The 14,348-nt window shown below is 34.8% G+C and overlaps 1 protein-coding gene across 5 annotated transcripts in view; it reads right to left on the reverse strand.

Moving 5' to 3' along the window:
* Window positions 1–3,427: 3,427 nt before the first annotated feature.
* TRRAP (transformation/transcription domain associated protein) overlaps window positions 3,428–14,348 on the reverse strand; it is a 102,337-nt gene continuing 91,416 nt past the window's right edge. For all 5 annotated transcript variants that reach the window (XM_064520235.1, XM_064520232.1, XM_064520233.1 and 2 more), the window contains 6 exons: window positions 14,017–14,242; window positions 13,204–13,421; window positions 10,431–10,615; window positions 7,984–8,187; window positions 6,660–6,854; window positions 3,428–4,698 (listed from right to left, as the gene is read on the reverse strand). In XM_064520235.1, coding sequence (XP_064376305.1) covers window positions 4,414–4,698; window positions 6,660–6,854; window positions 7,984–8,187; window positions 10,431–10,615; window positions 13,204–13,421; window positions 14,017–14,242 — 1,313 coding nt within the window. In that variant the 3' untranslated portion in view covers window positions 3,428–4,413. The remainder of the gene's footprint in view (window positions 4,699–6,659; window positions 6,855–7,983; window positions 8,188–10,430; window positions 10,616–13,203; window positions 13,422–14,016; window positions 14,243–14,348) is intronic.

Raw genomic sequence — 14,348 nt, forward strand, 5'->3', positions numbered from 1 at the left:
AAAGAATATTCCATGCCCATGCATACTGTTTCAGAGACTATTTTAATTTTCATCTCTCTTAATTCTCATTTTGAAGAGTAGTAATTCTTTTATAACGTAGGTTTTTGTATAACGTCTAATCTGAGAGAAGAAACCTTGAAGGGAATATTTAGAGCGAATTGGCAATGTATTTCACTTTTATGTATCTACTCAGCAAGATCTATGTTGAGCATATATCTGAGATAAAGGGCCAAAGAGAACCCCTATCTACAATCATGAAAAATTAAATGCGGCTAATAGATATGTAACTTGTTCTTAAACATAATCAGAAACTCCATTTACTGTGCTGTATCAAACAGGTTACCTGCTAATGGACAACTGCTGATCATACAAGATATGTCAGAAGATTTCTTCTAGACTCTGAAGAATATTCATATATAATTAAAACCTTTCATTACTTACCTCTTTGGGGCCAGTCGTAAAACTCTGGGTGAAGGCTGTATAAGCCTTCTCACAAAATAAGGTAAATGCATAGCAAACATTTATGAAAAAAATCCAAGTGCTTGCATGTTAACACTACCAGAGACCTTACTGGAATAATTGTCTTTTCCATATTAGTCCTATTCCTTTGCACCTCATCTTTTCTTTTAGAAGTATAATTGAATAAACAGGAGATAGGTCACACAAAGGGAACAAATGTGGTTGTCCATATAATTTCTATTCTCACTTTTCCATCATAAGTTCCATCATGAACAGAAAAGTGGCTGAATTATCTGATGATTTCCTTTCAGAGAATGTTGTTTTCTTTCTTAGACATATCTAAGATATGCAAACGATTAAGAAAAATACTTAAACTCCTCTGATGTAGCATGTGCCATATTTCACAGCTATAATCATTACAATCTTGAATAAGTAGTAGTCAACAATTCCCTTCAAGTCATAAAAGCACTCAGCTTAGTTGTGAATGACTGCATATAGAGTATGTCGTGACACATGCACGAAGCCTTGTTTTATAAGAAGAAAGGTCAGATTCTTCTCGCCAACACGATTTTGATGAGGAAGCAAGTCTTTGCCAAAAAGGATACATTTTCCAAATTCTTATACAGTCCTCACCACTCTGGTATTGGAGCTTCCACTTTTAAATAACGACGAACAGCATGACTCAATCTATTGCTGCTGTCTTAGATGTGTAACAAGGAGCACACAAACTAAGTGTGGGAATAATTGGGCCAGCTTTATCCATCATACAAGCATACAGAACAATAATCTAGAATAAAAAGCATCTGGTGAGACAGAATAGATTCTCCCTCCCAGCCAAAATCCACCCCAGCTGGGGCCACAGTAGATCTTTTTATCCAGATGAGAACTACGTTAAACAGAAAGACTTGATCCCCTTGATATAAATGCCTGCATCTCAACTCCACAAACTGACCAGCCTATCTGTCATCACCTGCCTATGGCGCAAGGTGAACAAGTTGGCTACCACTCTTTTTTTAAACCTTGGAGGACTGGATGCTTACCACCTGATTCTGCTGGGCCTTATCTGCTGCTGATTCTTCTGCAGTTAGGGAACAAGCAGGTAAACAGCTGGGAAAGTCATGACTCGCTAAGAGTCCCTTTGCCCTTGCCAAGGTCCTCAATTCAACTAACAGGAAAGGTGGTAGCAACTCAGCTGGGAAAAGCTCTGGTCCATCTCTCTCACCTAGGAAAGAATCAAAAATAAACTTGTATGAGAAATATCCTCCAAGTGAAATGATTTTAAAGAAAATGTAGCACATTACTACTGTTGCAGTTTAAGCTAGCAAACAATTATTTCCAACTAGCTTTTGATTCCAAAACTTCAAGGATTAAATTATTACTATTCTGCATAGAATAAGCTAAATTTGTTGCTGTTCCTTAATATTGTGTTGTACTGTATTTTGTAGAGAAAATGGAATGTTCATTTATTTTTGCAGGCTTTTTCCTCTAAAAATATGACATTTTTCTATAAATGCTTTATTAGGGCTTTACTTGTCATTTCTGAGAGCTAAGGGTAAAGCCTTCCTTTTCATTTACAAGTCAATAATGTTTCAATTTCCATTTTCAAAATGGCATTTTATTTTTCCTGCTATATTATAGTTATATCCTGAAGCAAAAAAAAAAAAAAAAAAAAAGTGCATTGAAATGCAATGTAGCTTCATTTCTAATACTATCTATATTTGTTACTATTCGAAAATAGTAAATTCATAAATTAACCTGGCAAAACTATACATGATCCTATATATTATGTTTAGTTGACACATATTGTAATACTTACGCATAATTGACATATAGCAAAGGATTGCATACTGAGTATCAAAGGTTTCATGCCCAGTACAGCAAACTGCCGCATCCCACCTGAAAGGCAATGAAGACTGAGCAGCTGATACCAGGTCGCTGCCTGAAAGGACAACGTGAACTCTCCCAGCCAAGCATACAGGAGGAACCCATTAACACCTAGCCTTCAGATGGGTTGCAAGTCATCACCTCAGCTAAACAATTTTGAGTTCATATTATACTCATGGCTGCAAATTATGTCCGTGTGTGTATTTGTGTGTGTGCATGAGCGTAATGTATGTATGTATATATAGAGAGCACGCAGTACGCTTTTATAAGATAAACAATAGAGAGATGCATGACCTGCATCTTGCTGGCACTCAGGTCCGTATCCCTTAGCTGGTTCTCCTAATGGCTGCAAAGGTGAAAGGAACAGATCTTTCTGTGACTCTGTAAGTAAGATACTTAGGGGAAGCACATGTTGCTTTGCTTTTAGTCGTGACTTGACTATATTCATACCCACTGCAAGCCTTGATCTGCAGGTAGTGCAGATCTTAAAGTGGCTCTTAGAAATTCCCCCTACCTCGTGGATAGACAGGCTCACTACTGAATGGTGATGATTAACTAAGATCATGCCTCGTGTTATTTTGAAATCTCTAAAGAACCTGTTGACTATGCTAAAAAGAGAAAACAAAACCAAAAAACCCCAAAAAACAAATCTCCCAAAACCAAGCTCTCCTTTTCCTATGGGCAGAAATTCCCTAATAGAGTTCACCTCCAGCTATAGCCTTGACCACCGAACAATTTCTTGAAAATTGTGTTTCTAGCAGACATGAAATAGACTATTCTGATTAAAGACAGACTTTTAGGAGACAGATGGTTAACACATTAATTGACTGGCTAGCAAGAAAGACTGTACATTGTGTATGACAAGAATTTCTTTCAACATAGTTCCTGTTTGCAAGTCTTAGAAACAAAAAGTTCAACAGCATAAATGAGTACATCACAGAAAATACACATGTCTATTAACATAGTCATCACCTTGTAGTATTCAGGCTGTTTTCATTTATCAAAGAGTACACCTGCTTGTGGGTCTTTATTTTATTGCCATAGTATTATGCAAATTTTTTCTAAATAAAATGAATACCATAAAGCATTTTACAAAATATTTATTTTGAAAAAATCACTCTGTACAAATTTAACATTCTCAACACTGAAGTTTTATAAAAATGCTAACACAACAAAAAGACTCAAGTGAAACAATAAACCGATCTTTTCTTAAATTACAAAGATACAGATTCATTCTGAAGAAGCTATTGTAATAACAGAAGTCTAAACATAAAAAAAAATCAGAGATAACTTTATAAGTTTTTGCTTTCATATCTGTTACAGTCAAATACATGTATCAATGGATGACTTTTCCCATCCTTTCTATAAACTCCCCCCCCCAACACTGTCCACAACTAAACCAAATACCCTAAATGGCTTACACTTTCACTGTACATAGCTTGTGCTCCACGAAAAGCTAGCACAACTTGATCATCATTTTCTCGGTGCCTAACAAAAAGTTACCTCTATACATTTGGTACAAAATTCTCTGTACAAACCAACTTTGCTCATGTAAATTTCTGAAAGCAAACATAAAGGAAGAGTATTTATTTGTGCCTTCAATCTGGTATAATGAAGGGACAGTGATTAAGTAAAATTTCACCAAGTAAAATTCAGTAACTGGGAATACTGTTTTTTTTTTAATATATAATTATCATTGTATAAAAACTTTATATACTGTAGATTATTAGGAATGGCAAATCCTAAATCTAACAGTGTTAGTTTTATAGTCCCTATCATAAAATAAGATTTTTCTGTACATTATTTAAGTCTCCTCCCTTCATTTTAAGCTACTTGTGAAGCTGTTGTTGCATATTAAACAACCTTTTCTGAAACATGAGATATCTCCTCATGAGATTAATTAAAAACAGTAAAACTGTTATATTCCTGTAAACACGATTAAAATGAAGACTGAAAAAATGCAGTGTGACAGGTAAGCCATGGTTTGAAAAGATTTCTTCACATTTTCCTAACACAATATATGGCTCACAGCACAAACAGCAGCAAAAAAAAGCTATTGAAAATTTCAAGTTACAGCCAGGGGTGCCAGGCAGGATCCATACGACAGAGATTATCCAAGCTATTTGCAGCTGCTACGAGAGTGTTGACTTTGCTTTCCCCTCCTTCAAACTGAGCAAGATTATGAAGTCGAGTCATGATAGCAGTAACAGCTTTCTGAACTAGTGAAACCAGCTGCTGGCTGTCCATATTTTCGGGTTGCCCAGCTGCTGAGAGCGGAGAGGAAGTATCCTCTTGTGTTTTTTTGTGCCAAGCAATTATTTCATCCCGTAGCACAGTTTTTAGGATGCCATCAACCTATATGGAAAAAAAATCAGACAATTACGTTTAATCCAAAGAACCATCAGGAATTATAGATTTAACTAAATTGTAATCAACAGCATTTTGACACTTTCGGTCCTGCTTTGCAATCTCAGCCTTTTCACAATGATTGTAGCTTCCAGTTGTGTTTATTATTTCCTCTCAAGGTTTTTCTTTTCAGAAGAAGTTCTCATTATGAAAACACAACACAATATCCCCTACAGAAATGAAAAATCAAATGAACTATAAAGTATACTAAGATCTTCATAGACAAATACAGTCATATATGTTCCATTTTTAAGTGACTCCATTAAAAATGACACATACACACACCCCCGAGCGCACGTGCACACACACACACACACACGTCATTGTGCAAAGATTAAGAGTACTTTGCAAAGTGGTTTTTTACACAATGATTCTGCTCTCAGGGAATACTGTTTTCTGCCAAAGAGAGAAAGAAAGCTGACTACAAAGTACATATACCAACATACACACATATATACACACACACGTTGTTCTATGATAGAAATGTGTTCAATGATTTACACATTGTTAGCTTGCAGTCATCGAGTTTAGTGAGCTCTGAATCTTACCACTGAATTCTGTGAAGTTCCACACCCTTGTCCATCTAAATAACTGCAGCATATTTTAATGTAATGTAAGGAGTCGTTATCTGCAAGAGTCAGTTTCTTTGGGAAGGGGAACGAGGGATGGCACAGCTAATTCTAGGGAGTTTTTTAGATAATGGATGTTCAAAAAGATATTTTTAAGATTTCAAGCTGAAAGAAATCCCAAGGCTAGCTCTATCACTGGATTGAAAAGAAAAAAGTCCACAAGAAACAGTTTCCTATTTTTTCTCATCACTAAGTTGAGTTACTGACATTAATCTATCAACTCTAACAGTCTTGAACGTCTAAAATAAATTTTTGTGTGTCTAGTCTGAGTTAAATTTACTGTTTGCCCACAAAGAAGCATTTCATAACATACACAGAAATTAGGCCAATATTAAAAAAAAAGAAAAAAAAAAGAAAAGAAAAGAAGAAAAAAGATTTACGAAGAAAATGTTCAAAGTCCAGAAGCCAGAATCGTCTAAAGCAATAATGTCCACATGTCTGAATTGAGTGCTGGGCAGTCATAACCCCCAAAAGAATAAATGGGACACCTGTGCTCTGATCTGCAACAAATCAGTGTGGCAAATCTAATCGGGTATACATAATTCAGATGTTGAAATTACATGCTACATCTGAAAACTCGTTTGCATGTATAGACATGGCTTAGAAAGGTAAGCTGACGAATTATGAAAAAAATCTAACACAGCTTTCTGTATTATGGATAAAGAAAAATTTCATTTCAGGATATTTTTCCATTTTTAAAAAAGTAACTAGCTCACGCTATAGCTACTGTGTGTTCCATGCAATGTCTTTCTGGTGCAAATTGCTGCCTAAGTGCAAGATGCCTCATTTCTGGAAAGCATTAGAATTTAAAAGGAAGTTAGACAATTTCTTTAGAAAACTACACCCTGCTAAGAGCTAGAATCCATCAAAGTAACAATATATCTTTAGCATTCTGTTCTTAACAAAGGGCCAAGACACATTTCTACTCACAGTATATTATGAAGATTATAAATGATGTTGCATTTGTCATTTTACCATTTACCACTGCCAGAATTTGTAAGGATTTATAAGGCTAAAGCATTGAAACAATCAGCCTGAATTAATATGCTTGGACAAAAAATGAAATTAAGAATAGAATTATACCTATTTTCCTCCTATTCTTTCCAAAAAAAGAGGCAAATTACAAAGATTTCAGCTGGCCTTTTTAATGACCTTGGGGTAAGATTTTAAAACTTAAATATGGATTGTTCAGTTTCTAGCTTAACCAATAAAATGCTGTTTAGTTTTATGAACTGCTGAATATAATGTGCATGCAAACAACCTTTCAAAAAGTATACAGACCTTAAAGTTTGGCTGTGCAAAGCAGCGAGCTACTGCAATCATTGATGCAGTCAGTGGACCCGATACTCCAATGGTGGTAAGAAATTCAGAAATGTTTGGTGTGAGCCGGAATGGAACTGGACGATTGGCATCCAAATCACCAGTAGCATCATTAATGTCAAAGCGAAAGTAAGCTACGTTTAGCTTGCCAGTATCCTGGATTTAAAAGCAAGATGCACAAAAGAAATTAAAGGAACAGATTTTCATTAATGAAGCCAAAAGAGAATGGATTTTTGTTTACTATTAATACTTAGAGCACAAATAGTTACAAGTGGTTCTTTAAGATGAATGAATGTATGATTTATTATTTTCATTTTGCTTATATTGTCTTTTTAAAAAAATTAAATATGGAAGCTACCTAAGATAGAGAAATGATTCTTTTTGAAGTCTAATTTAATGCAATAGCTTTTTACTCTTTTCCTTAAACAGTCTTTGAGCAAAAAAGAAAGAAATTAAATGCAAGTAGAAGGTCAGGTACGTATTGCTCTCAAAACATGTGTCCAAAAACCTTATTAAATATAGGCTATCATAATATCAAGCTTAAGGAAGAGATTATTTTGTAGCAACAATCTATAAGGAGTCACAAAGAAACACAAAACTTCATTCTGTATGCATCCCAGCAAAGCACTGCATTGTTCACTCTGGGTAAGCATCTGAAAGCCATGGCTGCAGAATGGAGATTAAAGAATCTTAATTGCTATACACAATATAGCCCTCCCTGCATTAACATGGCATCAAGACTTTAATATATACCACCTTTACTCTACTAAAGTGGCAAGCCTCATTTTAAATGTTCATTTAAAACAGAAAAAAAAAAATCACCACTAATAGGAGTTGTAGCTTGACAGGATGCCAAAGCCCAAGAGATGACAAAGAAAAAAAGAGTAGTTGAAAATGAAAATTCCCCTTTTGGAAAAGGAAACTCAAAATTATTTTTTAAATGCAACTGTTTTACAGTCAGATATATCCAAAGTAACACATTTGAAGAAAGGCTAAAGAGAGGCTTCTCAGTTATTTACATGAACAGTTCCAGTGTCTAAAAATGATTTTACAAACAAAGTTCGCAATTCTCGTATTTTGACCAGAGAAGTTAGAGCTGACATCCACTGATGGCAGTTTAAATTACTATCTACATGCTGTGCAATCATATAATTAACTGAAAAACCTACTGAAATGCATTGTTAATTATATTTGTCAAATTACGTACATTTTGACTCATTTCAAAAGTCCAAATTTCCATTTGATCAAAGACGACAGCATGCATCTAGAACAAACTAAAGCATACCTGGGCAATCTGCAACATTTCAGGGTTGAGTCTATTTAAGTGAAAGATGAATTCTGCAAAGCCAATTAGGGCTAACTGAATAGTAAACATCTTTCGAAATGTCCAGTAATCTGTAGCATTTGGGAAGGTATGTAAAGCCCACTCCTTAAGCATACTACGTGGCACCATGTTACTCTGTACTTCTTTAAGTATATCTCGAAGAACCTACATAAGAAAAATATTAGTTAAAAGAGGTAATTTTTAATAATACACTGCTCAGCAATAGGCAAATATGCCAAAATCCAGCTACGAAACTTTCTCTCTCAACCGCTGTATGCTATTTTAGAAAAACATCATGATTCTGAACTTGGACACATTCAATTCAACACTGTTTTCTGACCTATTTGCCAATATACACCCAAATATTTTGTAAGTCTATTCTTTGCATAGCTACAAAGTATTTGAAAATTTATCTCGAGACTATTTTAATGAAGACAGCTCATTTGATTTTATAAGGGCATCAGAGATCCGCAAACAAGCATGAGACAAAACCTGAGACTGAAAAGTTGTATAACCTGATTGAAGTGTCTTCAAGTCTCTCAAGAAAATAAGCGTACTAAAGTGATGTTCAGCACACTACCCTGCTGCACTTCCTTATGGCAAACTAATGCAACAAACTTCATTATTTTCTAGCTTCAATGCAAGCTGGATATGCATTTCACAGCAATAAATTAAAATCCTCTATTTTAAGTCTTAATATTTATACATGTTACTCATAAAACTTATTTCCACCAACCCCAACACTGGTCACAATGTCAATATACCGAACATTGTATATGAGGTTATGAGCAGCCCAATTCACATTTTTCCACTTTAAAGTACATAGTGTCTCCTCATTGAAAAATCTCCCTTCCTTATTGAAGGATGTAAATATCATTCATAAATCCAATGTTAAAAAGGTTGTCTGGGGGCCAGCTTAACTCCTACCTGTTTCAAAGGGCTTTGGATTAAGCCCTTACTTAAGATGAAATCAAAAAGGTTGCTCAGACTAACACGTTATTCAGGAAAATACAGATCAACAACAGCGATATAAATTCTTTTCATAGCTGTCTCCCCCCCCGAAAAAATGATTCATAGCAGCCTCAGTTTGCTAATCATTATCAGGTGGAAGCAGTCTGTAAGTAGCACAAGGAAACAAGAAGCATAAGAAAAAAATATGCAGACAGATATGGCAGCAATTTGACAGATTTCACTGGAAGGTGTTCCACAAAAAAAAAAAAAAAAAAAAAAAAAAAAAGCAGCAGCATGGCAAGTTTTGAAATTATATATGGGACCTACACAGACAGGAACCAAAAGATGCATTTTTTTGTGGTTTCTTTGTGTACAGGCTAGTTTAACGGAAGAAGGTGGAGGATATTTTTCTTACAGGAGATAGGGAAACACTCTGGGTAAAACAATTCATTTAATGTATTATTACAGCAAAGTTACCTCAAAAAACAGACAGACAAAAGCTGAGAGATGCCTTTGTCTGCTTCTGTAAATGAATACTGTGCTATAGTTTTTCCCTGGGTTTCAAGATCTGCAATCTACCATGATATTTAGATACTGTAGTATATACTAGCCTAATTAATTAGAAAAAGAAATAAAGTTAGGATCTGTTCTATTGTACCAGAAAGAATGATCATCATACTGACTTCAATTAAATGTCTGTTAAAGACAGTTTCATAACCTGAAGGAAAAATTCTCAAAATAGAAACAGATGTTACGTAACACTTCATTTTATTTTGCAACAGTGAAAGCCCGAAAAGATTGTTTCTCTAAATGATGCCTATGATATACATAAACTGTGTATTTCTAATAGCTGTATTTTAAATAGGACTGGCATTTGTATGAGAATTTGCATTAACCTTAAGATAAAAAATGTAAAATAAATTTATCAGAATTGGATATTTCATGGAGGTTACAGTGAGAAGGAGCTTTGTACTTTCCCAGAAGTATTATTTATTAGCATGAGATTAGTGGACTCTTTCTACTTGACTTAGGCGAAACGAATGCATTGCGAGTTTTCAGGGATCTGTTAGAGGAACATGGGGAAGCCTCCATCGCATACCCAACTGTACCCGCTCACGTAAAATTAGGAATGCCGTTTCCAACATTATCAACTGATTATTTTCACAGGCACTACACAAAAAGGGCCAAAAAGCAATCAAATCCTTGTCTTTTCTCAGTTGCAGTTACCCTTAACAACCTAAGTATATCAGATACACCTTTTTGATGATTTTCAAGATTATCTAAAATACCAATTAGATGAGAGTTCCCAGGAATCTATGAAGCAAAAAACAAAACAACAAAAAATCAAAATACCACCTCTGTAAAATATATTTGCCTTATATCTGATGGGGAACACGACAATATAGTAGAGTTCTTAAGAAGAAAGGCTGAATAAAAATCATTTTACATTCTAATACCTGATGGCTAGCTTGCGTCCCCCGTGCTTGGACCGTTGCCAGCCTGTCATAGTAACGAGAAATAGGGTTGTCATGCTCAATGCCTTTCTTGGCACAGCGTTGCTTATAGATCTCCACCAGGGAAAGAGAAGAGGGATTGTCTTCAACCAAACGCATCTGTGGAGAAACTGCGACAACACGAGGAACTAGGGAAAATTTGAGAGGGGGAAGGGAGGACCAGGAGGAGGGGTAGAGAGAGCAAAACAAAGCAGTTAATCCATAATCCAAATACTAAGAGAAGAATTATCATGCAAGTATCAGTCCTTAAAACACTCCTGTGATAATCAACTGAAGTGTATTAAGTGAAGACTATTATTACTACGCTCATAACGAATTCACAAGCTCAGTTAACATGAAAATGAGAGCAGAATTTTTATTTTAACTAAATAGAAACATCTCAACTATCTTAACAAAAAATTGAGCATTCATTATTCTTTCCACAGAGGCTTGTAGCATCTGATTACATAACACTGGTGTCATTTCAATAAAAATGACTCTGAAGAACAAAACTACTGAGGTTAGGATATGTAAAGTGATCCACAAAAACTAGAGGGAAACTTGAACATATTTGAGGGATAGGTGTTTAAATGACGCTACTTAAAAATAACAGAAGGAAGATGCAGCAAAATGTTCAGGAGGAAGAAAATTTAGAGCCACTGAGCTTTCACTTGAGGAGTAATAGGTTACCTTGCAAAAACCCAATTTATACTTTCAGTGATGCAGATGTTGTGCATCTCCCCAATGTCAGCTCTTCCAGTGCCACTACTTCTATTGCTCGACAGTGATCTCTGGTTACCAACAAACCTGTTCCCTCATCATTTCCTTCAGAAGTTGTAAAAATTAGCCTCAGGAATACAGGAAGAAATTGTTTAAATGCATTTAAATAGTTTGATGTAGTTTCTTCAGTCTTAAAGAAGAAAATGCATTTGGAGAAAGAAATGGCCTTAATGAGCTACTTCTTCTGGACTGCTTCCATTAACCTTTGGCAGAAGTGAAATGAATGATCTGCAAGTTGTTTTAAATAGTATCAAGTAACAAGGTACAGAATCTTTTCCAAAAAAACTACAGTTTAAAACCAGCTCTTTGAAGGACATGTTACTTGATTAATCACGTTATAGATGATATATGTAAGTGCCAGCGGCCTTTTCTATAGTATCTTTCAAGGCTTTATCTACTGTATTTCTGTTATTCTGGACTGAGAATGATGTAAAATGGTTGGCACACATATAGAGATACTATATTTGCTTTTTGTTACAACCAATACTTTGGCTTGTACGTTTTTGTCTTTTTAAAATCAGATGTCGATTTTGCATTTCTAGCTCTCTAAGTGCAGCTTACATCACCTAGCCACCTAAGCTCATGACAGCAACTTCATGTCAATAGATACTATGAGCACAAAAAGGAGAAACTGATAAAACTGCGCATTTTTTTAATGAGATTGCAGCACTTTTTAAAAGGACAACAACAGAAAAGCAGCAGCTTTGTCTTAGTGTCTTCACTTAACGCTTCCCTTACCCACTCACCAGCCAAGGCTTATTAGAAGTGACTAGCGCAACGTACAAAGCTCGTTTATTTGAAGTTGGTAAGTGATTCAATGACCTTCTGAAATGAACAGTATTTATATATTAATATGAAGTTATAAGCCATAAGCTGGAACTTGCCAACAACTTAAGTAACTGGAAAACACCAGAAATTAACTGTTCAAAATCATTCTATTTACATTAGTATTTGAATCACAAGCAGACCAAGTATGTTGCCAAGTGAAGACTGATATTTCTTGTATTTCTCACAAGTTAATCTCATGAGTGAATTATTTATAATCCACACATGAAATGGTCACGATGCACAAACAAAGAGAAAGAATTAAGACTGTATGTTCAGTTAATTCACCATTTCTGTTTTGAAATGTTTAAATATGTGACCTTTTTATTACATTAGTATTTTGGCAATTTATACACAAAAACCATATTGGAACCATCCTTACCTCTCCTCATTAAGGCCTCTCTAGCATTATGTTTGTTAATCATGTTTTGTTCAAGCATTGCCAGGTGGTGCTCTTGGCAAAGTGCACTCTCCAAAACAAGTAACCTTTTACAGGATCATAAAAGTACACTCAACAGAAGGCCTGTGTCCAATATCTAGATTATGAATGGATTTTATTTGGCAACAACTAACTAGTCAGTATATATTCCTGAAAGTAAACATCATCACAGATTTCTATATAAAGTTACTTTAAAAATTTCAGAGATATGTTCTCACTTGGATAATTCAGAAATCATCTATCAAATTCAAAGCTCTGAAAAGGAAAAAAAAAATCTTTCTTCTGGTTTATGTAGAAAAGGTAAAAGAAATTAAATATTCACATATTGGGGGAAAACAGTTTTGTTCTCCCCTCCCCAGTTCGCTCTAAGTGTTTATTCTAAAGTATATGCATCCACTTCTATAGTAACAGATCAAATGTGCATGCCTCTGCCTTATATATTGTCATTCATGACTGAACTTCAAACCATGAATGATGTTTGTAACCTCTTCTAAAAACACCATAGATCACATACATCAACTTTCCTTCTTTAGAGTGGAGCCAGAAAAGCCCAAATCACCTAGACACGTGAATTTACTTTCTGAATCAAAAATTTCAGTATCAGTGATTGGTAGCCCTCAAACAAATATAGCAATTATAATCTTTGAGTATAACGTATATTTTAAAACTGCATGAAACCTCTCTTTGCAGTACCTGTAAAAAATAAGTGTCTTTTCGTGGTTTCCTTCCTTTTCTCTAAACAGGGGTTCAGAAGGCGAAGGAGTTGTAATACCCGCTCTTCTCTACGAGACTCCGTCAGGCAAGCATCATTCATTACCAGATATGGGTAAATCTTTCCATTATGGCCTCGGATATAGAGTCTTCTGGCTGCAGTGTTGTGCTTTTGAACTATCTCCACTCTGGGCATAAACCTATTAGGAAGAAAGAGGGATTAAAGCACCTGAACTGATCCACTGTGACATTAAATTAGGACTTAATATATAAAAAAACAAACAAAAAAAATCTACAAATACATAAGGTAGGGTAACTGAATTACAATGTACAACTCTATTATCCAAATAACCCAAGGTTTCCATTTTGTAGTCAAAAATCCTCTCTTCTATGTGTTCTCTTTTTTTTTTTTTTTTTTTTTTTTTTTTTTGAAAAGCATGGTTCCTGAGCAAAATTAATCATTAGATCAGCTCTTGATCACTATTTTGAAGAACAGTCTCTCTCTTGGCTACAATAGAGGAAATACTCTCAATTTACAACATAAAAGAAATCCAACTATAATCTTCACATAAGAAACAGTACGGTTGCCTAGTGAGACAATGTAAAATTACCAAAAGAGAATTAAGTAAAAACTAAAGGTACTAAAATGTCACAATGAAATATGAGTTTAGATACGTAATTTAAATACAACGAAATATTTAGTATATCTACTTTTGCACAGAGTAGATAGAGGAGGCTTTGATTTTCTTCTCCATTTTCAGAATTACAACTATTCTTTCCCCAGTCATAGTTTACCTTGCTATCTTGATGTAATAATGTGTTGGCTTTGGCATAAGGAATTCTCCAGGTATCTCTACTTCTGCAGTTTGAGCTGAAAAATTACTTAGAAAACGACACTTTTCCTCTATGAGGAAGAATTTTGGAAGCTGTTTAGTTTTTGCCTCCAGAATTTTGATCCATTTCTTCAGTTTAGAAATAAGATTGTGAAGTTTCATAGAACCTGGTACACTGAAGTCAAAGTCTAAAAGAAAAAAAATATATATATAAAATATATATATATCCTTAGAATGTCAAATTCCATATGGGATATTTAACTATCAGCTGTTTGAAGTTGGCATTTTAAAAGA

The sequence above is a fragment of the Dromaius novaehollandiae genome, chromosome 14 (assembly GCF_036370855.1).
Source record: "Dromaius novaehollandiae isolate bDroNov1 chromosome 14, bDroNov1.hap1, whole genome shotgun sequence".
Lineage (NCBI taxonomy): Eukaryota > Metazoa > Chordata > Aves > Casuariiformes > Dromaiidae > Dromaius > Dromaius novaehollandiae.